Source organism: Cynocephalus volans, chromosome 1 (genome assembly GCF_027409185.1).
Source record: "Cynocephalus volans isolate mCynVol1 chromosome 1, mCynVol1.pri, whole genome shotgun sequence".
In the NCBI taxonomy this organism is placed as follows: Eukaryota; Metazoa; Chordata; class Mammalia; order Dermoptera; family Cynocephalidae; genus Cynocephalus; species Cynocephalus volans.
Window position 1 is genome coordinate 119955965 of NC_084460.1, and position 26114 is coordinate 119982078.

A 26114-nucleotide genomic window follows, 5' to 3' on the forward strand; every position below is an offset into this window, starting at 1 on the left:
ATTTTCTAGGATTCCACTCTGAATTTGAAATTGCCACACGGATCTTAGCCTGCAGCAGCCACTTTCCTTTTATTTTCCCAAAATGGCATGCCAAATAGTGCAGCTGGTCAGTGACTGACTCACTGTCATATCCTTGTTATCAACCTGAGTTAAAAAAGCCTCTCTTTCTAATCTTAATGCTTCCTTTAACCTTTGTTCTTGATTTTGCGACTCAGTTTCCTTCTCGGTTGCTAGCCGGAGCCCGTGGAGGAGAGGCCATGCTATTGTGGCAGCAGTAGCCTTGTATTCTTTTTCCTTTGAATACCTCCTCTTTCCTTGACTGCCTTCCACACCTCCAGCAGTCCTGCTTCTATTTTCAGCATGTCTCCATACTCACACAGCGGTTCCCAGTTATTTAACAAGCTGGCGATATAAAACCTCATTGAACCAGTGGCCCATCCAGCTATTTTCCACTGCAACATTCCTCCCATCCCCTTCATCTCTCCCACAGCTGCCTCAATGGAGAGTTTCTCTGGAATAGACTGCCGACCACACCAGTTGTATCACGGGAGCCCCAAATCTGAGAGGGCACTTGTGTAGTGTTTGTCTATTCCAAAAAAACTCACCCCATATTTCAATAGGTAGAGACATTGGTTTATTAGACTTACAGTAGTCACTGACAGCAGCTGGCCAACTAGGTATCCACACCACCGTGAGACACATACAACAGTTATGTAGAGAACAGATCAAAGTAGGGATGTAAATCATTTGCATGCTTACGCACAGACCCTCACCCAGCTCACATAACTCAAAGCCCATGGGAGATCTGGCTGAGTAGATAAGTTAATCTACTGGCTATTCTCTAGAGTGCTTTAACACCAGCATGCTTTTTCATTCCCTGCTTCCTCCAGTCTTTCATTTGTCTTAAAGGGGACGTGCCTTTCCTTGGGTAAGTACTTGGCCAGGGGTAGTTTCTCAGAGGGGGAAGGGGAACTCTGGTATGTACAGGGAGGGAAAACAGTGCTGTATCCAGTGTTTTCCCTACAGTGGTATTGTAGGAAGAATACCAGACCAAAAGCTTGAATTCTAATCTAGGCTCTGCCAGTAAGTAGCTATCTGTTTCCTCATCTGTAAAATTAATAGCTGGACTCCATGATTTCTGAGGTCCCTTCTAGTTCTTGTATGCTGCTGCAGTAGAATCAGATAAGGATTCAAATCCAGCTCCACAACTTACTTCCTCTGTCACCTTAAGAAGGTTACTTCACTGCTATGCCTCAGTTTTCTCAACTTATGAATGAAGATTATGATAGTTCTTAAGTCATAAGATTGTTGTGAGGAGTATTTGAGAAGTACTGTGTGTCAAGTACTTCACACAGGGCATATGTAATGCATGGTAGAAGCTCAATGAGTATTAGTTTCTCAGTATTAGTTTGCTTCAAAAAAATATTATCCAAAAAACGACATGAATCATAGTTGCTTAGTGTAAAAAAAAAAAAAAAGAAAAGAAAAGTTGATCACACCTGTACATCAAGGAAAAACAGTCCCATTTTTAAAGAAAAATAAGATTTTATAAAAGACCTTCTGTGAGAAGAAGATCTCTATAAGTTGGAATCTTTGGAAAAGACTTGAAGTAAGGAATCAATATATAATCATTAGAGATCTTACTAGAGAAAAGCTTCCATAGTGGGCATGTTTGTTAAATGGAGTAAAAGAGTCTTGAATGCCAGGTTGAAGAAATTGTATTATTAGTAGTAGGTAATAAGAAACTACTGGAGCTTTTAGAGATTTGTTTTTATTTCCCTAATAGCACATTGATATCAATACATGTAAATCAACCTGACAGGCTAATAATCATAGTTTAAAATTTTAGGTCCTAAATGTCAAAAAGTCACTACTCCGCCAATTTTAATTTCAGACACACAGATGAGTTAAAGAGACTTGAAATACTAAATATGGTTCAGGAAATACCAAACTATAAGAATTAACACAGATAACAATGAGAAGCAAGTAATACTTTTTTGTTTTTTTAGGCATCAAGTATGGTTTCATCTTTTTCTTAAAAATCAACAAGATTTTTACTTCTGTTATTAAAATTATTTCATAAATTGAAAATAAGGAGTGCTTTACAAGTATAGTTACCAGGTTCTATAGTAATTCAGATTTCTGTTGATAAAATGGCTTTATATGTAAAAAGATCTCAATTTACATGTATCTTGTTTCAATCATGTAGTAAAGGAGGTAATAATTATGTGTTATAAAGAAATGATACTGTTTGAAGTGATCATAATTAACCATATTTTCAGTATTGGCTGACGCAGACAGTTGCTAGCTAGCTATAGATTTATCAGTGATATCACATGAAACATGATTTGGAGACATCAGGTATTTCTACAGTTTAATTTAATGACTTAGGCTCAACTTTACAAAATGCGGTTACTCTTTAAGTGCTAACTAGACAGTTTGACTACTGAGTAATAGCTACATTAACAAAAGAATTTCACTTGTTCTTTATATGTCTATCTTTTTATCAACAAGTTTTTTCTTTCTTTTTTTTTTTTTTTGCGTGGGGGTCAGGATTCCAGTTGAGCCATCTTCTCTCTTGTCACTATCACCAAGTCACAATCAGGTAATTTTTAGTAGATTGTATTTTAGTAGATTTATTTTTCCTTTTAGTTTTGATTTTTTAAAACTAAGATGGCTTTCTTTTATAATATTTAAATTGTCATTAATTGCCAGATATTTGTAAACTTTACTACTTGTCTCCTCAGTCATACGGTTAATATAACATGTACATGATACTTTGTCTAAAAATGGTGTTTTTAGACACCAGACAGAAAATAAATCTTTACCAACATGATGGCTGTACAGGTCCATTTCTGTTGCTTGTAACAAAATATTTGAAACTGGGTAATTTATAAGAAAACAAAATTTATTGCTTACAGTTTTGGAGGCTAGGAAGTCCAAAGTCCAGGGAACACAGCTGGTGAAGGCTTTCTTTGGTGATGACTTCAGTGACAGCAGAGTATCACATTGAGAAGATGGTGGAGCAGAGAAAGCAAAGAGATAGTTCCTAATATACTCTCTTTTTAAAGCCCTCCAAACCACGTCCATGACCACCATTTTTAATCCATTCACTACAGCATGGTCCTATAATTTAATTACCTCTTCAAGGCCTCACCTTTCAATTACCATAATAGGATTTCCCACCCTCAACATTACAGTGGGGATTAAGCCTCAATGAGGTTGACGGGGGCATCAATCTATAGCAATCCACCCTAAACCCCTCCAAAACACTTGTCCTTTTCACACACAGATACATTCATTTCATCCCCAAAGTCTTAACTTGTTTCAACTCAAAAGTCCAAAGTTCAAAGTCCCATCTATGAAATCAAAACAAGTTATCTACTCCCAAGATACAATGGTGGAACAGTCATAGGGTACATATTTTTGTTCAAAAAGGGAGAAATAGGCTAAAAGAAAGGGGTTACAGGTCCCAAACAAGTCCGAAACCCAACAGGGCAGGAATTAAGTCTCAAAGCTGAAGAGTCATGTACCTTGACTGCATGTTCAGTGTCCTTTACATGCTGGTTCGGGGGTTGGATCCCCAAGTCCTTGGGCAGCTCTACTCCTATGGCTTTCCTGGTCTGAAGCCATGCTTCAGTTCTCACAGGCTGGCATTACACACTGGTAGCTCCACGATTCTGGGGTCTCCATGGCCATCTTGCTCCCATGACTCCACTAGGCTTGGCACTGTTGGGGTTTTTCTGCAGCAACTCCAACCCAACATTTCTGCTTGGCATTGCTCTAGTGAAGGCTCTGTGCAATGAATCCGCCCCTGTGACAGATTTCTTCCTGGGTCCTCAGGCTTTATTCCATACATCCTTTGAAATCAGGGAGGAGGCTCCCAAGCCTCCACAGCTCTTGCATTCTGCAAGCCTGCAGACCTAACACCACATGGATACTGCCAAGACTTCCACCTTATGTTTTCCAAATCTGTGGGTCCAGCCACACTTGGGGCCAACTTAGCAGCCAAAGCAGCTGGGGTGCTGGTGCTGGAAGCTGCTTTCCTAGGGGGCCCTGTGTAGCAAGCCAAGGAGGGTGCTTCAAGGCTGTACCCCAAGACCATTCTGTACCCAGAGGCTTCTGCAGTACCTTCAGGGCCTTTCCCCCTTTCTCTTGATAATCACTTTCTTTTGTAGTATTCCTTTTAATAAAGGGCCCATGGGCTACCCTTGCTTTTGTTGCCAGGCTAAAAGTTTTCCAATTTTTTGCCTTCTGCTTTCTTTTGAATTATAAATTCTGGCTTTACCTCATGCCTTTTCTGCCATAACTCAGCATAGGCTGTTGCAAATAGCCGTTCAGCTTCCTTAATGTTTTGCTGCTTAGAAGTACCTTCTGCCAAATACTCTGGTTCACAACTCCTAAATTCCAACTTCCACAAAGTTGTAGGACATGGACACAATGCAGCCAAATTCCTTGCTAGTTCACAGCAAGGGTGATCTTTGCCCCAGTTTCCAATAAACTCCTTAATTCTCTCTGTAGGGGTCCTACAATCTAATCACCTCTTCAAGGCCCCACCTTTAAATTACCATAATAGGATTTCCCATCCTCAGGTTACAGTGGGGATTAAGCCTCAGGTTGAGTGGGGCATCCAATATACAGCAATGCCTTTATAATACATATAAGATCAGTACAAAGATGAGAAACGATTAGCAATAAACACATTTCCACATTTCAAGAAATGCTAGGTGACTACAAAGTAAACTGCTTGGGTCAACAGTAGTTCCCTAGATTGATAAGTAATATTGATAAGTTTGATCCTTATCCCCACTTGTATATGCAAAATGATACTTTTGTTCCAGTTACCACATACAGACTTGGAACTTCATCGGAGAAGAGAACAGTTAGTAGAGCGCACTCGAAGAGAGGCACAGCTTGCTGCCCTACAGTATGAAGAAGAGAAAATACGAACCAAGCAAATTCAGAGAGATGCTGTCCTGGACTTTGTCAAGGTGAATCATTTGAATTCATTGAATGATACTCTTAAAGTTATTTAGAAGTAAGTGCTTTTTTTTTTTTTTTTCCCCCTGAGACTTTTGGTTTTTATTGTCCTAATTAAAATATCAACTTTTTTCTCTCATTATAAGGAATCTTGACTAAACAGTGTGATTGTCTCTCCTACTTGTGATTATTTTACTCTTTAAAGTAATTTCTTCCACTTAATTAGCAGTCTGTCATCGGACATATCAGCTGCCATTTCCCCAATCTCTAGTGTCACAGTAATGATCAATAAGATAATGAAAGTAAGAGTGCTGTGTAAACTGTAAAAATGCCATGGAAAAGTAAACTATTATTATCAGAACCTCTCCCCATCTTTTTCACTCTACTAAATGCCAAAAATTTGCTAGGCTTACAGGCTTAATCCCTTATAGTCATCTTTGATTCTTTCCTTTCTGTTGTTCTCCATACCCACTCAATTAACAACCCCTGTTAATATTTCCTTAACATTTTGTAGCCTCTATAGTAGCAACTAAACCTTGTTTTTATTTTGCCTATATTACTTTTCTTTTTGTTCTGAAATTACCTTGGATTTTTTTCTTCATAATTAAATAATTATTTGTAATTTTGTTTGCTAAATGCTTTACTCCCTACTACATCCCTAGATCTTAGCAGGTTATAGCCCATAGTAAAGCTCAATAAATATTTGTTAAATGAATAATTAAATGAATAAATCACTCTTGTCCTCTAAAAGCTTTCTCTGCTGTGTTTCATAACTTTAGCCACAGACTGTCTTCTTTAAGTAAGTACTATATACATGTCTGTTTTACTTGGTAAATTCTCATTTTTTCATATGTATCAAGCCCATGATGATGATCTTTAACTCTCTTTTTGGCTTGATTCCTCTTCATCTAACAAGTTCCATTGCCTATTATTTTCTTTCTAAATTTAGGCAAAAACTAAAATTAATGTTCCTACAAACAGAAGTTTACAAAGGTACCTCTCTTAGTCTCTCCCTCTCTCAAAACCTGTTTCCTCCTTTTGTGCCTTCTCCCCTCCTCTAATAATTAAGAATTGCTTAGCTAAGAACTGTTATTATGTTAATGACCTTTTATCATTGTCTCCTTTACCTTCTATCACTGTATTTTTGCTCAAGTCATTTAATGCTCACATACTATCTCTCCTAATTTGTCAAACCATTTCCCTTTTCTTTAATTCCCTGCTTGATTTGTTACCAAATAAAAACATTTTTATATAGTCCTTTTAAAACTAATCAGAACACTTTACTGCTTTATTTAATCTTTGTAATAGGAGAGATGGAGGTATTCACATTTCACAGATAAGGAAGCTGAAGGTTTAGGGAAATTATGCAATGTAGTCATATACAGTAAATTAGTTTTCACAGTCAGGAGGCAAGCATAGATTTCCTAAAGCCTAACTTGTTCATTTGTTCATTCATTGATTTGAGAGACCTTTATGGAATGCTGGTTATATGCCTATACAAGGAATGTAAAGATGCATAAAATTAAGTCCTGCTCACCATGTACAGCTTGGATTTCATGAGGGAAATGAAACAAAAAAACCAAAAAAAACAGCTTGTAATACAAATACCACTTTTATATCCAAGACAAAGGAGGAGTTTGAGAGCAAGTATCATTAGAATTGACCTCAAAAGGGGACTCTGGAAAATGGGTAGGTAGGATATAGCCAGGAAGGAAAGAATGAATGATGGTGTAGAGGCACGTTCATTCTAGGTTGAGGGAATTTAAACAGGAAGGGAGCTAGGAATGAGCTTGTATGACTTTATACATTTAGAACAATGGCACTTAAGGGGAATACCAGCTTGCTTAGAGAGTTTGTGTTGAAGAATAATAGGAAAAATGAATTAGTGAGATGGTGAAGATGATAAAATTTTATTGAATTATTTATATTCAATAAATAATACTCCTCCAATACTATAAAATAGGTACTGTTATTATTCTCTTTTTATGGATGAGGAAATTGATGCTCAGAGAAGATAACAATTTTCCAAAGTTTAAATATTCAGCTAGTCAGTGGTAGAGTATGGATTCTAACAAGGCAGGCTGGCTTCAAACCCTACTCTCTGACCACAGTGCTGTATTGCCTCTCAGTAATTAATAATAGCTAACCCTTACTATATTCTAAGTGCTGTTCTATGCATTTTACATAAATTAACTCATTTAACTTCCCTTCTGTAGAAGTCACACAGCTAGTAAGAGATAATCACATTGTAGACAGTCTTGGTTAAATGTCAAATTAGAGTTTGATCTTGATCTATTAGGCAGAAGAGAACAATTCTTTACGAGAAAAACATGAGAAGAGATACTTATAAAAAACTAATCTACTCATGTTAGAATCAGTTAGGAAAAAAGAGACTAAAAGGAGAAAAATGAAACTGAAATTGGAATAATTATATTACAGTACAAAATGAAGGCATAAAATTAGATGATTTCTAAAGTTTCTAAGGATTGGCAGTGGCAAGAGCTTAGAATCAGAAATATCTGAATTTGAATTCAGCTTTGCCACTCACTATGCGCTTGACTTTTGTGTAACATACTATGCCATTAGTTTCCAACTTTGTGACCTTGCACGTGTTGTATAACCTCAAATTTCTTATGTCTAAATGTATTATTATATTTGTTTATCTCACAGAGTGAGAAGAATCACTTGAGATACTAAGAACACATTCTAAAACACTGACTACACAGATGTTATAATGTTGTTATTTGACAGCATAACAGAAATTAGCAAACTGGGAAAATAACCAGTTTTTGTTTGTGTTTGGAATGTTGAATATAGGGCGACAGTGGGGTTTCCAAGTGAAGAGTTTCTACAGGCAGTTGAAAATACACACCTGAGATTTGGCTATTAGGAGAGAGCTACAGTTGTTGGCATTAGAGTGATATGTGAAGCCATTAGAGAGAGAGTGAGTTTACTGAGAGAATGTAGTAAGAGATCAGTACTTTATGAAATATATTTGTATAGGTGTACATAGTTTTTTTTACATTACTATTTATAAATACTTTTAGATGTATGAAAGTCCTGTTTGTCAATTTGTTGCTTTTCCTCATTTAAATTATAAGATATTTAAGGGAAGGGGCAACATCTTCTAACCAGTAAATCTAGGAAAGTGCTATATATGAGATAAATTAATGTGAGTGATTATTTTAATAAATAGAATTTATTATTTCTAGCGTTCAAGAGTCTAACCAATTTGCCTTTTTGGGGGGTTTGGGGGTGTTTAGCAAAAAGCATCACAAAGTCCACAAAAACAGCAACTCCCCTTAGATGGTGAGGTAAGTTTATGTAATCACCTTGTTTTGGGGATTTATTATTTCTGCAATGGAAATGAAATGTTTTACATGTGATTTTCATGTTTTCAGTGATCAAAATATTGTCATTTTTTTCTTTTCTCCCTCACAAAATTCTACTTATGAGGGAGAAGAAAATACAGGCCAATGAGTATATCAGAATCTATAAATGGGGGCTTTTTTCATCTATACACATCCATCTAGAGATTATATTTCCCTTCTCCACCCCCACAAGAGGCATCACTCCCCTCATCCATTTTTCAAACCATACTATGTAATGAGAGAGAGTTCTGAGAGCTGTATCTGGCACAGGTCAATGGAGTGAATATTAAACAAAAAAGACTCTCTACATGGTATTTCAGCTTCAGTGGTCATTTCAGTATTACCAATTATACTTCATGCACATTTGTTTTTTAATTTCAAGTAGTACATTGTTATTACAAGTTAATATATAAAATTAATTGATTAAACTTCAAAAAATCTATGCAGTATTTTGATCCATTAAAATGACACAATAAATATTTTTATTATACTTAGATTTCTCATTAACCATTTTCCTTTTATCTTTATCTTCTAGTTTTTTCAATTTATGATCATCACTTACTTTAAAAATGCATAAAGGCATTGTTTTATGTGAATTTTGACTTTGCCTTTTGTTAAATATTTGGAAATCTAACACATAGGCTGTACAAGCATCGGTTTTCCACAGTGTTTCTAAGAGCTCATGCTTTGTGGACGGAGCTAGTCGGGCAGCCTTCCACAGTGTTTTTAAAGCACAAGTGTTTCTGGTGTGGGAAAGTGTATTGTTTAAAATGTTTCAAATTATCCATTATAAGGAGTTTTTAAAATATTTTTGGACATATAATCACTACTTTTCTTTATATGAGAAATTATATATTGGTATAATACTTGAAAGATCCACTCAGTTGTTTTCAGTTGTCTTTCATGGTAATAATTCTATACAAATTTTTGACAACAAAAGTTTGGTTAATTTATTTTAACTTTTTTTTTTTTTTTTTTTAAAGGGCTGGGGTTTATTTTATTTTATTTATTATTTTTTTTTGTGACCGGCCACACATCACTGCACCAGCCATCCTTATATGGGATCCGAACCCGCGGCGGGAGCACTGCTTGCGCTCCCAGCGCTGCACTCTCCCGAGTGCGCCATGGGGTCGGCCCTTTACTTTAACTTTTTTACCTTAACATTTCCTTCTCGATGGTCATTCTTCTGTATTTCATTTTCTAAAAACTAAAGTTTCACAGGAAAATAACATGTTCAATTTAGAATTTTCCACTGTACTCTTAATTTTGTCTGAGAAAGGTAGTGAAAAGATGCCTAATCTAGAAATCATGATTCTTAGGTTTACTGTTTAATTTGTCACTGGCTCACTAAATGACCACAAATTCTTTATGTTATTGCTATATCCATACTTCAGCTTTCTCTTCTGTGAACAGAAAATAATCTCAGTTTCCTCCTTGCTTTGGAAGGTTTTAGGCAATAAGATCATATGTGAAGTCGTTTAAACTCTTTGGAAGAAAATCAGTACTCAGAAGCAACTTTTATTGGCCATTACGGTGCATGATGATTGTGAATCCAGATGATTGTGAATCTGATTCTATATGTCAGCATCTTCAAAAGTGTGTCTTAATACAAGGGTAGTCAAAAAGTTCATGGAACGATGAAATTACAATATAATACAGATCTTTCCATGAACTTTTTGAAGGCCCTTTGTATGTTTCTTTCCTTGTGTGTATATTTGTGAAATACGTCACACATGTGCATAGTTTGTTTTTGACATTGCTTCATTTTTCTCCACCTCTCCAGTGTCCCTTCCCATCCAGAAGGTCTCAGCACACTGATGATAGTGCCTTGTTAGTGGTAAGAGTCTTTCACAGAATGGAGTTTTACATTGTTATATCTAGAAATTAAAGAATAGCTATTCTACTTTTCACTCAGAAATTATCTAAATACCATAAAACATGAGTGTCATTACTAAATGCTTTACAGAACTGTTTCCCTACATTACCATTTGATTTACCTAGTGTTGCAGAGTTCTGCAGGTATGATTACACATCTTTGTCAGTGCTTTCAAAAGTAAAATATTTGCATTGAGAACTATATTAGCTTTGTTATGTGTGTTGGAGAGAGAGAGGGTATAACATAATATTAGGTTTTTTTAAATGTTCCTAATTCCAGGTGCACTTACTTTATTAATCATTAGTTTGGCTCATGAGTCACCTGTGTGTTAATTGGAGTCCCTTACCCCATGGCACTAATTACACAACTGTATGTTTGCATCCTGTTTTATCATATATTTTAAGCTACTGAAAATCCCACGCTATGGTTTTAAATACTTAAATCCCAAGATTATTCCTTCATGCTCATTTTTTAAACTCAGGGAAACATTAACTGGAATGCTATCTACTGATCATTTTTAACACTGTTTTACTTTTATGCCTGTTTCATCAGCTGAAAATGATTATAATATGAGAGCTTTAAAGTGTTAATCTGCCTTGCAAAAGAATTCTAACCATTTATAGAACTGCTCTTCCCAACATGTTCTTTTTTTAAAAAAGAAAAAACTCTGATCCATCATGTTTTATGTTATTTTTTTCACAGTAGTATTGAAAACTATCAGTTCAAAAATCTAGTGTCTGTAGCAATTCCTGTCTTCTGTTAGTAACTGCTGCCATTGTGTATAGTACTGCATGAACTGCATGCTTCCACATGAGATTCTGATTACATAAACTTCCATTGTCTGTTAAAATTTCTGTGTATTCTGCAATCTTCACTTCTTTCCAGATGGATAAAGCACATTTTAACTGAGCAGTCTTATAGATGAATACAGCTAACAACTTCTGGAGTTTTAGTGAAAGTTAATTGGCATGAGAAGCAAATAACAAATTAATGTAGGAAATATTGAGAGCCTCTGATGATCCAGACACTATCAAAATTATCTCATCACTCCTCACAACCACCTTAACAGTTAAGGTTAAACTTATCACCATTTTACAAATGATTTCTGAGGCACAGAATGCCTTGTCCAGAATGTGACTTGTCCAGGGTCACATAGCTAGCAAATGCAAGACTGGGTTTGAATCTGGATCTGGCCAGTTCAAGAACTGCATTAAACACTATGCTGTGTTGTCTCCCTTACTGTAATTGAAAACAGTTTAGGAAACTGAAGATGAGATTTAATAACACATGTAGTAAGTGGTATAAGTCTGAGTGCCCAGACTTTGTTGTCAAGGAAAAAGTAGAATTTGGAAAAACAACAGCAAAATCCCCTTAGTATGAAATTTGAAATAGCCTTCAGCCATTTGTCAAAACACATACACTTGTATTTTAGTTGTCAGTATTCCTGTCTGATCTTCTAAATTAGATCGCCCTTAAAAGCAAAGAATTTCTTTTAAGTTAAATGGCCTTTAAAAGCAAATCTCACATTTCTTTGTATGCTAAATAGTGTCCAACCAACATGGTGCAAAAAGAGTTGTGTTTTAAATAATACCTCTGATCTTCTCAAAACTACTCTTTAAAGGCTTCATATTATTTTTAAAGTCTAAACCTCATAACATGGCCTAGAAGCTCCTGCAGGCTCTGGCTACTCTTTCCCTCTCCAGTCTCATCTCTGGATTCATGCTGTACTAGCATTTTTTTTTCACCTCTTCAACTATGGTAAGCCCTTTCCTGCATCAGGACCTTTATAAATGCTGTTCCCTCTACATGGAATGCTTCTCCCTCCCTGTATATATCCCTTGATTATTTCCTACTCATCTATCAGATATCTGCTTAAATGTCACATCTTTCAAATGGTTTTTCTGCACACCTCCCCGACCCTTAAATCAAATTTATGTCCTCACTGTTATTTTTTTTCTTCAGAGTACTTTTATTTGGGTGTTTATTGTTTTATATCTCTCCCCTATTAGACTACTAGATTGTAAGCTTCATAGGCACAAAGATACTCTCTGTTGTGTTTACCTTTATATACTCATTCCCCATCGTAATTCCTGGGGATATATTACACGCTCAGTAAATACTTCTTGAATGAGCATGTAAATGCTATGCATTTAATAACTGCTCAGTAAATTGTTTCATGGTGAGAAGGTCTGATGATATAGCAAAGTAACTGTTGAATTTGACTTAAAGACCTTGAAATGTAGGATTTGAAATAAGTATTAGTAACATTTAATATCAGTTACACTAACATTCTCTTAGGACTGCACCTCAAGCTCCTGTTGCTTTCAGTTATATCCCTCCTCATCGTAAGAGAGTATCTAGGCTCATTTCACTTCCTCTATTCCTTTTCTCTCTTTGTCAACATAATGGCTTTTAGCCTTTTTATATTTGAAATTGGCAGTAGGTCCAGTACATTTGATTAAAAGGAGGCCAAGAAAATCTAAACAGGTGAAGTATACACAGTGTATTGCTGTTGTCACAGTCTTGTTCCTTAGTACAACACTTTTTTCTGCCTTAAGATAGATTTTGTTGCACTAATACATTGTGTGTTACATACTTTTGGTTTTGTTTTGTTTTTGTTTTTGTCAAAGAAAAAATATATTGCTACCTATTGACTCTTATTAAAAATAGTTGTATTTATTTTATTGACCATAAGCATACCATTTTCTAAATGTCCACATGTGATTTTGTCATTTATCCTGTGATTCAGAAATGTGAGGTCTTAGTTTTAAATTTTAAAAAATTATTTAACTTATAAAGTCTTTATTATATTTAAGCTTTTGGCACTTTGTACTTTTAATAGGTATAACATGATCTAATGCCTGTTGTGAAAGTCTTGTCATCTCTGATTTCCACTTCCCATGTGGCAAAGGAAAAAATCGTCATATTTTAGCTGTAATCAAAATTCTATATACTAAGGGCCGGCCCATGGCTCACTCTGGAGAGTGTGGTACTGATAACACCAAGGCCGTGGGTTCGGATTCTATATAGGGATGGCCGGTGCGCTCACTGGCTGAGCGTGGTGCTGACAACACCAAGCCAAGGGTTGCGATCCCCTTACTGGTCACAAAAAAGGACAAAAAAAAAAAAAAATTCTATATACTAGATTTTTTAAAAATTTTTAATTGACAAATAATTATACAATAGATTCTAATACTTAGTATCTCTAACTGTATCTCTAATATATCTAACTAGTTTTATGTTGGTTGGTGAAAGATAAAGGATTCAAAGAAAAGGGAAATTCCACCTTACCCTCTCAGAGGTTATTTGGACTTTTGCAGAGGCAGTAATGAAATGCTGCTTTATCCTTAACATATGATACAGAATCCTTGTGTCCTTGTCACATCAGAGCCATTAAATTGAATGATAATAAATCTAGTTTGGATTAATATTAAACAAATATTGTTCTTATTCATGCCAGTTCTGCTCAGTTAAAATGAGCTCTTTGACTGGATTTATTTCCCCCATATAGGAACAGCACAGGACTCATTAGTTTAAGGCTGTTGTGTTAAAAATGTTGATATTCTCAGTTTTATTTCTATATAAAATTATTTTTAATAAATCATGCATCTCATTTCTTGATTAATGTGGTATGAAGTATTGAGAAAGTCCTGAATTACACAAGTGAAAAAACTATGTTGTATAAATGATGGGTTTTTTTTTTCCTCCAAATATTCTTTTTCTGACCTCCCAATATCTTAGTAAACCATTTGAAAGTTTGTAAATGACCTTTTCTTTTCTAATTTCACTGGTCAGATCTGCCTGTCTGATATTTTGCTAACATAAATGCCGCCTTCTGTTTCTTCTCTTCCTCTTTTGAAATTTAGTCGCTGTCAGGGTTGAATCAAGTGGGCTGTGCTGCAACCCTGCCTCATTCTTCTGCCTTCACACCTCTTAAGGTATCTCTTGTAACTATAATTCACCAGGAAATTTGGGGAGGGAATATATAAGGGAGGTCTAAGATCTTCTAGTGGATTGGTGTAAGAACAATTTGAAATCTAGAATTGCGTGAAATAATACCTAAGCTTATGAAACTATTTGAATTTAACTGATTTCACTTGAAATTTTTTGTTTATTTGTTTTATTATTTATTTATTTTTATTTTTATCTTTTTTTAAAGACCAGCAAGGAGATCCTAACCCTTGACTTGGTGTTGTCAGCACCATGCTCTCCCAAGTGAGCTAACTGGCCATCCCTATGTAGGGATCCAAACCCTTGGCCTTGGTATAATCAGCACCGCACTCTCCCAAGTGGTCACGGGCCGGCCCCTCACTTGAAATTTTTTGAAAGTGATAAAATCATGCCAGAGATAATCATAGAGCCTGCATTAATTCTTTATATTCACATTCTGTTTGAAATGTCATTCTCATTTTCTTATGAAAGGTTTTCTTTTATCATGAGTTATTATTTGACTTTGGTTAAATATATATTATCAAATTAGTTTTGTTGTCTAATGTGCATGCAAAATAATTTGAGTCCCAGTCCATAAAACTATACCACTACCAGAATCCTCTACAGTAGAGGTGAGCCAACTTTGTCCCCAAGATCACTTGTTTTTGTAAATAAAGTTTTATTAGTACACAGACAATCCCTTTTGTTTATGCATTGCCTGTGGCTGCTTTTGCAGTAAACAGCAGATAGGATAGTTGCTACAAGCCTGCAAGCCTAAAACATTTACTATCTGGCCCTCGAAGAAAAAAATTGCCAGCCCCTGCTTTATATCAACAGTAACATTATGAGATGACAGATTCTACCTTCTAAAAAAATTGAATATAAACTCTAAAAATTAAGAACCTGTAATATTTTATTTTTTGACGGCCTCTAAAAATGGTAATTCCATTTTTGTTACCATATGTAAGAAATGATTAATAATTCTTACTGTCAAGAAGCTCCTCTCTTTGTCTAATTTTTATCTATCCTGCTGTGGTTTACACTTATTTTCTTTCCAGAGTGGAGGTTTAGCAATCTTTCTGTAAGAATCTTTATATTTGAAAACTATTACAATGCCACCCTTTTCTTCTCCCTGAAGAAATTCAGATCCTTTTACATGCCTTTCCCAGCCTGTTAATCCTTAATGAACTCTCACAAATTCTCTGCCCTCCATTTTGGCTCCACAGTCCACAACTAGAAATAATCTCTCATTAGAGCCCACCTGGCACTAAGCATGAAACAGTGTTTTTCACATGGCTTACCTTGAGCTTTAGGTTGGCTTTTTCAGTTTTGGTATTCATTTTGTTCAGTGTCCACTGTAATCCTCACATGTCTTAGTTTTACTGCTAAAATCATGTATCTTTTTTTTCCTGAATAATTTAATTTTGCTATTTGAACATTTTTACTTCTCTAATTTACCAGAATACTTTAAAATTCTTCAGTCATGTGCTTCGAAATACTGACCCCCAACTTTTTTATATCATCTATAAACCTGATGAACCTTCTTTCTGCTCATGATTTATTTATTTATTTTGCAACTGGCCAGTAAGGGGATCCAAACCCTTGACCTTGGCGTTATTAGCACCATACTCTCCCAAGTGAGCTAACCAGCCAGCCCTCTGCTTGTTATTGAAGATGCTGTATGTACCTGGATGACTCCTGGATGAAAAAACTTTATCTGTAATTTTCTTTCATGTTAGCTCTTTGCCAGCATTTCTCAACTGGGTTCCTTATTTGAAAGACAACACAGAAAGTTATTTCAGCAACTTTTTTCAAAATTCTCTCAAGATAGGTACATGACTAGTACCATTCTAGATGTATAGGATGCATTCATTCAATGGATACCTTAGGGCATTGGAGCTTATTCTCTTTCAGCTTCATAGTTGAAAAGGGCCAGATCTGAATGTGCCAAAAAGCTTGTGTGATATAGATCATATTTTTTTGTTTTATACTGACTATCATATGAAATTAATGCTAAAACTTTACTAGATTTAAGATAGATAAGTCTAACTCTTCTTCTGTCAATCAGTCCTTCCTGCTGTACTGTCAAATGATTAGTTTTAAAAATTTATTCTTTATATTTTATCATCTCAATTATTTTTACAGTAGTTAATACACTATATTTAGGCATTTTTTTTTTTTTTTTTGTCTTAGCAAGGCTTAAAAGTTGAGTTCATGTCAATTTCTGAGATTATTCTTTAACCCTTTTTTGCTCTCCATTTCTCCAAGAGTTCCCAAACATAACTAATGGCCCCAGAATGATTTAAACTAATTATTTTAGTATCCTAGAATATAAGTCACTTAGATTTATAGTTTTAATAAAAGTACATTTTAAAAATCCTCATTTTACAAGGTCGTTGGTTTGGATCCTCTTACCAGCCAGCCACCAAAAAAAAAAAAAGGAAAGAAAATCATCATTTTACAAGTCCCCTCCATTCTAGCTTTGTTTTCATCACATCCAATTGTGTATGATCTGTTGCTGTTTCTGGAGGTAGAGAACATTCACTACCCTTCAGCGTTATTTGTTTCAGCTTTTCCTTCTCATCTAATAAAGTTGCCTATTAGCTTTCTCTTTTTATCCCTTAATATGATTAAATTCCTAGTCTGTGTCCTATTAATAAGTCTTTTTTCTGTTTTGTTTTGTTTTTGGCAGCTGGCTGGTGTGGGGATCCAAACTCTTGACCTTGGTGTTACCAGCGCCCTATTAATAAGTCTTTTAAAATTTCTCTTTTAAATATTTTTTCTCTGTATCTAGAATAATCTCTATCTTTAATGTTTTTCTGTTTGTACTATTGGTCCTTGAATATGCCTTTGTTTAGCTAACTTTCTTCTTCCTATCTCACATCCCTTGGAAATAAGGATAGCCTTTTGTTTCCTCATGAAGATATCCAGTTTTTGCCCACATTTGCCTGTTGATTTCTTTGACAAGTTTCTGTTACTTTTGTTTTAAATTGTTTTCTTATTTAAATTTCCTTTTTTTTTCAACACCCAAAACGTAGTTTATTTGCATCTGTAAACTTGATGAACATGTCTTTTTCACTGAAGAGATAATACAGTGCTTTACTGAAGAACACAGCTTACTTTTTAAATCTTAATTCTCAGCCTACAGGTATCAAACTAAGGAATTGTTACCAGAAAATTGTCTCCAGATCAGTCCAAGAATTTTCTCAACAATGTCCTGACTTCTGTTTGTTTATTTATTTGTTTATTTACTTATTTATTAGCAATTAAAATTCTCTTTAATCATTACTTGGATCTGACTCAACTCTAATTTGAAATACAAGATTTTTGAAAATATCGAAACCAAAGGTGGGGGGAAAACATGGGAGCAGATATGTATATGTGTGTTAGTTTTAAAGTCGTTCCATTCAGAAGTACGTCTTATCATAAAGTTATAATATATTTAAATTATATTAAATTTAATTAGATGTCAGGGCCTACAAAATTATTGATATTATTCCAGCTTTTCTTGATTCTACTTCCCTACCAAGTCTTCAACATCTTTAACCCAACCAACCAACATTTCTTTTTAAATTAGCTTAACTACATTTCCCTTTTTTATACCAGTTTAGCTAGTTCTTCCTTCTTTTTACAGTTCTTTTGGTCAACGAGTTAAAAACATCTTGGACTCAAATACTAGTCTAGAAAATACATCTACTTATCATTTCTTAAACACCTCATTGCCTAATTGAAATGAAGAAACCTCCATCACTCTTTCTTAAAATATTAAACTTTATTTTACAGAGGAAAAAATACTTAAGAAACTATTCCAGAAAAATACTTTTAGAAAATACAATTTTGTTCTTTCCTGTATATTTCCCAATAAAATTTTCTGCCATAGGATGATGATTTCTCATAGTCTTAGCAAAGGCCTTTCAGATAATGGAAGTATCTTTAGGGAATGCATTACATAAACACAATTGAATAAAAAGTTTGGCTTTAAAAAAAAAATTCATTTCATCCAATTTTCATTTAATTTTGACTTAATTTTGAAGGAGAGTTGTACGTTTTTTTCTTTTATAATCTCAAAGTTAACATAAATGTGGAAATGATCTCTACTTGAATAATAGCTATTGATATATTTCTGTTTTCCCACAGAGTGATGACAGATCTAATGCTATATCAAGTTCACCTACAACAGAAAAAGGTAATAGGCACAAAGGTGCAATTGTCCACATCAAAACTATAATTACCAGGATTTTCCTGATAAGTTACTTCTTAGAGAACTGTGGCTTCTTTTTCTGCGATGGAAATCAGAAACAAAATTAGGAACTTTCTGCATGTTTTTTATTATTTTATTTTATTTTATTTTTTAAAAGATGACTGGTAAGGGGATCTTAACCCTTGACTTGGTGTTGTCAGCACCATGCTCACGCAGTGAGCTAACCAGCCATCCCTATATGGGATCCGAACCCATGGCCTTGGTGTCATCAGCACCCTACTCTCCCAAGTGAGCCACAGACCAGCCCCAGCATTTTTTATTTTTTAATTCAACTGGTTGTTCAGCTATTCAGCCATTGGACAAGAACAAATGAGCATGAGCTAGCAGGGCTATAGGTTTACAAGCTCCTATGGTTGGTATATTAACATTCATTCTACCTTTATTGATATAGCAAAAATAACACAGCAATTAAAAACACATACAAGCAGCCTCTCTGCTTTCAGGATTACTTTTTTGTACCAGACTTTTCATTAATAAACAGAATTATCATTTTTTATCAGTCGTGTTTAATTTTTTTCTTTACTTGATATTTATTGAAATTTTGTGACGTGTGCCTGCTATTATATTTAATTTTCTTTTCATTTCTTTTAATATCATTTTGCTTTTTTATGCTGATTTAGTTCATCGTTCCCCTGCATATTCTTTTCCTGCTTCTATCCAGAGAAATCAACCCCAGCGCCCTGAAAGCTTCCTTTTCCGAGCAGCTGTCAGGGCAGAAACAAATAAAGGTAGGTAGTAGTGATTTAAAAGGGAAAGGTGTGGGGGTGCTGGAATTGTTGTTTACACAATGATATCGACTGTTACATGCAACTTCTACACTAAGCCATCACCTTGCAAGAGCTTTAAACTCTCAATGTATCTGTAATCTCTCTGACATTGTCAGGAGGCTCTTGTCTGAACTTGTTTTCATTAGAATGTTTCTTAGTATCACCTAAAAGCTGGTTATAGAGTGTTCAGACAATAAAATGCTCTTTCAAAGCTTTAAAGAATGTTCCTTTTCTTTCTAATGAGCTCTTTTTCAAGATTTTTCTATTGATAAAAGTTTTCTGTGTTCTTAAAGATACAAATCAGTAATATTTTTAAAAATCTACTTAAAAAGTCTCATGTTCTTTTAGTTAATACGAAAAATTTCTGCCTGGCTCCCAAAGAAGTTACCTGGAAGTGGAAAAAAAATTTTCATCAAAAATAACTACTTTTAATGTAATCAACACACACGTTCACAGTTAAGATTTAAAAATCAAACCAGAGATGCACTGCTGGTGAGAGCGTAAATTAGTATGGAAAACCGCGATATCTACTAATGTTGAAAATTTGTATACCCTATGACCATCAATTTTACTTTCAGAACTATGTACATATGTATACCAAAAGACACATAAAAGATATTCATAGCAGTATTATTCATAATACTCCAAATTGAATGTCCATTGATAGAATAGGTAAACGTATTGTGATATATTTGTGCAATGGAATACCATATAAGCAATGAAAATGAACAAATTACTATCCACAACATGGGTAAATCTCATAAACATAATGTTGATCAAAAGAAGCCAGACACAAAAGAATATGTACAATACAGTTTAAAAATGGACAGAACTAATCTGTGGTGATAGAAGTCAGGATACTGGTAAACCTTCAGGTATTAATGGTCAGGGAGCATGAGAGGGCCTTCTGGTTATTGGTAATGTTCTGTTTATAGGCCTGGTTGTATTTGCTTTGTGAAGATAATTTATTGAGCTCTATGCTTAAGATTTGTGTAATTTTCTTTCTTTCTTTCTTTTTTTTTTTTTGGTGGATGGCAGTATTAATTTTCTATATGTGTTATTTTTCAATAAAAATATTTTTAAATGGATGTAATCAAACAAACAAAAATAGTTGAGCCAGATGGGTAATGGACATTTCATAGTTTTTTATACTATTCTCCCTACTATTTTATGTGTTTTGAAAATTTTCATAATGAAAACCTTTTTAAAAAGTCAGTTCAGGAGCTGACCTTGTGGCTCACTCAGGAGAGTGCGGTGCTGGGAGCGCTGAGGCCACGGGTTCGGATCCTATATAGGGATGGCCGGTGCTGAGCGCGGTGCGGGCGATACCACACCAAGCGTTGTGATCCCCTTACCGGTCACAAAAAAAAAAAAAAAGTCAGTTCAGAAAGTAAAACATATGGGCCGGCCCGTGGCTCACTCGGGAGAGTGCGGTGCTGATAACACCAAGGCCCCGGGTTCGGATCCCATATACGGATGGCCGGTTTGCTCACTGGCTGAGCGTGGTGCTGACAACACCAAGTCAAGGGTTAAGATCCCCTTACCGGTCATCTTTTAAAAAAAAAAAAAAAAAAGAAAAAGAAAGTAAAACATACTATACTTTCAAGGAAACTGTGATCAGGCAGGTCTGTGTATTTTCCTAACACTAGCAATTGCCTTTCTGTCTGTCTTACAAATTAAATTTTTTCAGGTCATGTATCACCTCTTCTTCCATCTTGTGCACCTCCCACTGATTCTACAGTTCCCATTACAAGACAGAATTCAAGACATAGAGAAGAAGAGCTGGAATTAATTGATCAACTACGGAAAGTGTGTACATTCACCTTTTTTCAGGATACTACTGGAGTCCATAATCTTGCAATCACTTATTTATTTGACATCTAGTATTTAAAGAACCTCATTAAGTGCCCATTGTATGCTGTGTTCTGTGATGAATGTAAAAGAAATTTTGCTATTAAGGAAATTCTTCTTAACTGTTTTCTAAGAAAATGAGATGGGTTATTCTGTAAAGCTCAATTCCAGGCCCTACTGATTAAAAAATATTTTTCTTTCTACCTCATGTTATAAAGAAATCTTGTAAGAGTAATAATTTTTATGCCTGTACACATTAACATGTACATATCACACTTACATATATATAGTGAGTGATTGGCCGTTCATTTTATCTTGAAAGAGAATCCAGTTTTTCTTTAATCAGAAAATTGTCAATGACTTTCTATTGTACTTTGTACCACTGTGGTCTGGCTGCCATACAGGAGATATATTAGATCTCCTTAAGTTATTGACTTAAGAAAGAAGGATAAAATAGGGATTGTTATTTCCTTTTTATCTTGATTTCTCATGAAATATATTCCATTGTAACTCCATTATGCTGTATGTGTCGATCACTCTTCAATTAATTAATTACACGTTTCTCTGTTCTTTTAGCATATTGAGTACCGGTTGAAAGTATCTCTGCCATGTGATCTTGGAGCAGCTCTAACTGATGGTGTTGTTCTTTGCCATTTGGCCAATCATGTGCGGCCTCGGTCTGTCCCAAGCATTCATGTTCCTTCACCAGCTGTAGTAAGTTTATAATGCTAAAAATGTTGGCTTTTCATCAGACATTTATGAAGCATAGTGGCCAGCATTGTGCTGGATGTTAACGATACACATGAAGAGTCCAGTCCCTGCCTTCCTGGTCTTCAACTAGAGTAAAAATAGACCTGTAAACAATAACTTACAGGAGTGTAGTAAATGTTATGAGAGCTATATAAGAGGTTATGGGGATACAAAATAGGGACCACATAACTACCTGGAGAGTTCAGGGAAGCCTTCCCAGAGAAGGCAAAATTTGGACTAATTCTTGAAGTATGAGTAGGAATTTGCCAGCAGTACAGAGAGGGAGGAAGGCATTCCAGGCATAGTGTTCTTAGACTCAAAAGCCAAGGAAGGTCATGACATATTCAAGGAATTGTTAAAGTTGTTCAGAATGGATAATGCTTAGGGTGTGGGTACAAATGTCAGGAGATGAAGCTAGAGTGGTAAGGTAGAGGCTCTGTTACAAAGGTCTTGTGAACCACATCAAGGAGTTAGAAGTTTATCTTAGTGTAAACAATGAGGAAACACTGAAAGAATTTAAGGAGGGGAATGTTATGATTATAATTGCAGTTTATAATGATGAATCTAGCTGCTAAATGACAAATGGATAGAGTGGAAGTGGTAATACTAAAAGAAACATGCCCAATTAAGAGGCAGTTGTAGTAGTAGTCCAGGCTAGAAAAGTAACAAGCCTGAATGGGGGCAATGAGAGGGAAGATTATTTTATAGGTGGAATCGACATGATCCAGTGACCAACCTCAGGTGGAAAATGAGATAGAATGCATTTAAGATGACTGGCGGGTTTTCTTTGGACTGCTGGTCAGATCTGGACATCAGTATCAGGATGGCAACCCACAAAAGAAAAAGCATGCTTTGGGCTGACATACCCCTCCTTTTTTTCTCTTGAAATTTTTATTATGAAAACTTTTAGGCCTTCAGAAAAGTTGAAAGAATAATATAATGAACGTTCTTAAAGTCTCCATCTAGATCCCTCTTAATGAGACTTTTACCCCATTTTGTCATACTTTATCTGTATTTGTGTGTGTGCGTGTGTATTTTAACTGCACCATTTAAAAGTCGCAGACATAATACTTTGCCCCTTAAATATTTCAGAGAGTTGGCCTAGGCCACCTTGCTCTTCCCCATAGCCTATATAGCCAATGACTAACTGATATGGGCCCGAGCTCTCCTGCCTCAAGGTGGGAGTGTGGTGCAGTTCATACTCCTGAGCTCCCTGTGGGATCAGGTTGAAGATGAGAATGGGACATCTGTGAGCCATTAGCAGCTAGCAGAAGGAGGGAGTGAAGGGTAAGGACGGATGCACAGGCTAGGTAAAGAAACACTGAGTGAGGCACCAACAGCATCCACCACAAGTTATAATCAGTTTTCTCCAGTTGCTCTAAGAATATCTTTCACAACTGCTTTCCCTCCTCTTCCTACCTATCCTCTGCCCTGCTGCTAGTACACATACGTACAACCAGGATATAATAAGGGTTCCCACATTGCATTTGGTTGTTTAATTGTTGTGACATCCCGTTTAGTGGTGTTTAACTTTTCAAAGGGTTGCCCTCATCTCATTTTCTGGTCATTTGTTATTTAGCAGGCAGTTCCTGATACAAAGTCTTTACTCAAATTGCAGTGGTGTGGAGGCCTATAGATTGCCACTTCTAATCATTCATCTTACTACTTTTTCAGATGCAAATCCTTTGTCCTCCCAAGAACTTTGTGTTCTTCTAATTAAAAGAACTTATTTTATCAAAGTCCCAAGGGCCTAATTCAGCCCTTCCTTATCTAGCACGTCCAAAAATATTCATACATTTGCTTCTAAGGAAAATTGGAAGCCTCTTTTTATTTAGTGACCTCAGAAAATAGGCATTCAGTTTTCTCTAGAAAACACAGAGAGAAACAATATCACTATAGAAAAGTTAACTATGGTCCCAGAGACTTGAAATACTTGGTTGTGATTCTAAAGGTGGTGATTAAAAGAATAGAATTATTGTGCTGTTTGGCAATGCCAGTATGGGAAGAGTTTATTCACACTTTGCATTCCTCCCAGTTTCTGTCAACTAAGAAAATGTTTTCTCTTTAATTAAAAATAAAAAGGTTATAACACCAATGTAAAGTATTCGGATTCCTGTAACAGCCAGCTGCAAAAATAAAATAAAAAAGATGAATCTGTCATTCTTCATTTCCAGGGAAGATACTTAAGAAGGAGCAAGGAGCTAAGGTTTTTTTTTTTAATGCACTGAGTGGAATTTGAGAGTAATTTGAGAGGAAGAGAGACTGAGGCTAACTCAGTGAGTGTAACTTAATAAACAGTTTCTTGATGTGTTGTGCAAACCATAAGTAATTTGAGAGTAAGAATGACTGAGCCTCTTTACTTTGATGACCAGAACACAGTACCTTCCATTTAATAATGTAAACTATGTATAGGAGAAATAAAACACATGGACCTTCTCTTTTGTCAAAGAAATAAGGTTATAACTTGAGATTAGAGCACATAAAACTTGCTAGCAAAATCAACAACAAAGCTTACTCATATTTATTTGAGCACCTCTTCATTGCCAGGCATTGTGCCAGCCATTCTGCCAGGCACGAAAGGTACAGAGATGAGTTCCAAGTGGCTCATTCTCTCAAGAACATTAACTCTTCTTAAGAAATAAAATAAAAGGGCTGGCCCGTGGCTCACTCGGGAGAGTGTGGTGCTGATAACACCAAGGCCGCGGGATCAGATCCCATATAGGGATGGCCGGTTGCTCACTGGGTGAGCGTGGTGCTGACAACACCAAGTCAAGGGTTAAGATCCCCTTACTGGTCATCCTTTTTAAAAAAAAGAAAGAAAGAAAGAAAGAAAATAAAAGAGATCTTTCATGAAATGATATATCTTGACACTCAAAACAAGTACGTTGACACTTAGCGAATTGTTCAAGGGGGAATCGTTTTAGTTAATAAATGTTCTATAAAGTTAAGACACATGTAAATATGTAAAACTTCCCAAATTATAACATTTGGGGGTAAAGAAACAGTCTTTGATTAAACTATATAAGAATTATCCATTATTTAAAAAAAAAAAAAAAAACCCAAACAAAACCCCACTTTCACATTATGATAGTGATTATTATGAATAAATCAATGTTGCTTTAATAGGGTTTCTGTTATTTGTACTAGATTTCAGTATAAATATTACATCTATTTTTTCTCCATATGAATTTCCCTTCCTAATATTAAACTATTTCTTCCCTTATTTTGTTCATATAACCATACAGAGAGCTTTGTAATTTACTTAGTAGAAATCTTCTGTGGTAAGAATATAAAGTTAAAGCCAAGTAAAATTGAAAAACTATAGCAGTTTCTTTGTGGCTACATTCATGCCTGGTAATTTACTGTAGTTTTTGAGAACTGGTTAATTAGAGTGAGTGTAACTTAATAACAGTTTCTTGATGTGCTGTGCAAACCATAATTTCTTTCCCCCAATTCAAAAATGATCCCCTCATATGAGGGGAAGTCATATACCCAGGCATTTTAAAAGAAATTTAGAAAGCCATGTGTATTTGCAGCCTTTAAGTTTTGCAACCCTGAAGTTATAATTCGTCTTTCTTGTTCGAGAGGATCAAGGATGTTTGATTAAATGCTGTTTGGCTATTCAAGAGGTATAGGTGGTAAGTAGTTCGATTCACATTCTTAGAAGTACACTATTGAATCATATCAAAAATTATACCTGAAAAAATTCTGAGTAATTTCAAATATCCAGAATAGATAAATTGCTTATTTCTTGTTACTTTTTCAGTTCAGATTAGTCTTGTTGAAATAACTTTCCTCCCCAAAACCCGCATAAGATTTCTTATTCAGAAGAGAGAGCTCTCAAAACCAGGTGTTAATGTCATTTGAAGTTCTGGAAAAGCTTTTGAAGATAGTGGGTGTTTATGAGATTTTACTTAAGGCAAAATCATGAGTCCTACACTTTAGAGTGATAGGGAGTTTGCACTCCTATGTCCTGTTGATCAGCCATTCCATTGGATGCCTCTGGAAGAGGGATTTGTAAGCTTGGATTTATGGACTCCTAGGGCATCAGGGATTCCATGAACTCCCTAAAATTGTGTACATGTATATTCTTTTGAAGAGTAGATACACAGCTTTCACCAGAATATAACAAGGAGTTTTATCCCAATTATGACATACCTCCCTGAGATTTAATAAATGCTAAGGGAGGAGAAGAAATGACTGGGGAGAGAGAGGGTCCCCCACTCCTCTTCCCTTCTTTAATTAGAAATTTGATCTCTGCAGGGAAAATATCAGAGGAAATTTTATATTCTAAGTGCCCCCCCAACCTTTTATGTCTTAGGTTGCTG

The 26114-nt window shown here is 35.4% G+C and overlaps 1 protein-coding gene across 8 annotated transcripts in view; it reads left to right on the forward strand.

The window, feature by feature from the left end:
- The window catches only part of LRCH3 (leucine rich repeats and calponin homology domain containing 3), a 121197-nt gene that overhangs the window by 84351 nt on the left and 10732 nt on the right, over window positions 1-26114 (forward strand). For 2 of the 8 annotated variants that reach the window (XM_063090463.1, XM_063090441.1), the window contains exons 11-19: window positions 2554-2605; window positions 4842-4991; window positions 8244-8294; window positions 10135-10188; window positions 14094-14165; window positions 18295-18343; window positions 19039-19146; window positions 20876-20994; window positions 21613-21750. In XM_063090463.1, the coding sequence (XP_062946533.1) occupies window positions 2554-2605; window positions 4842-4991; window positions 8244-8294; window positions 10135-10188; window positions 14094-14165; window positions 18295-18343; window positions 19039-19146; window positions 20876-20994; window positions 21613-21750 (793 nt within the window). The remainder of the gene's footprint in view (window positions 1-2553; window positions 2606-4841; window positions 4992-8243; window positions 8295-10134; window positions 10189-14093; window positions 14166-18294; window positions 18344-19038; window positions 19147-20875; window positions 20995-21612; window positions 21751-26114) is intronic. The other 6 variants (XM_063090485.1, XM_063090458.1, XM_063090449.1 and 3 more) reach the window with 5 other exon arrangements.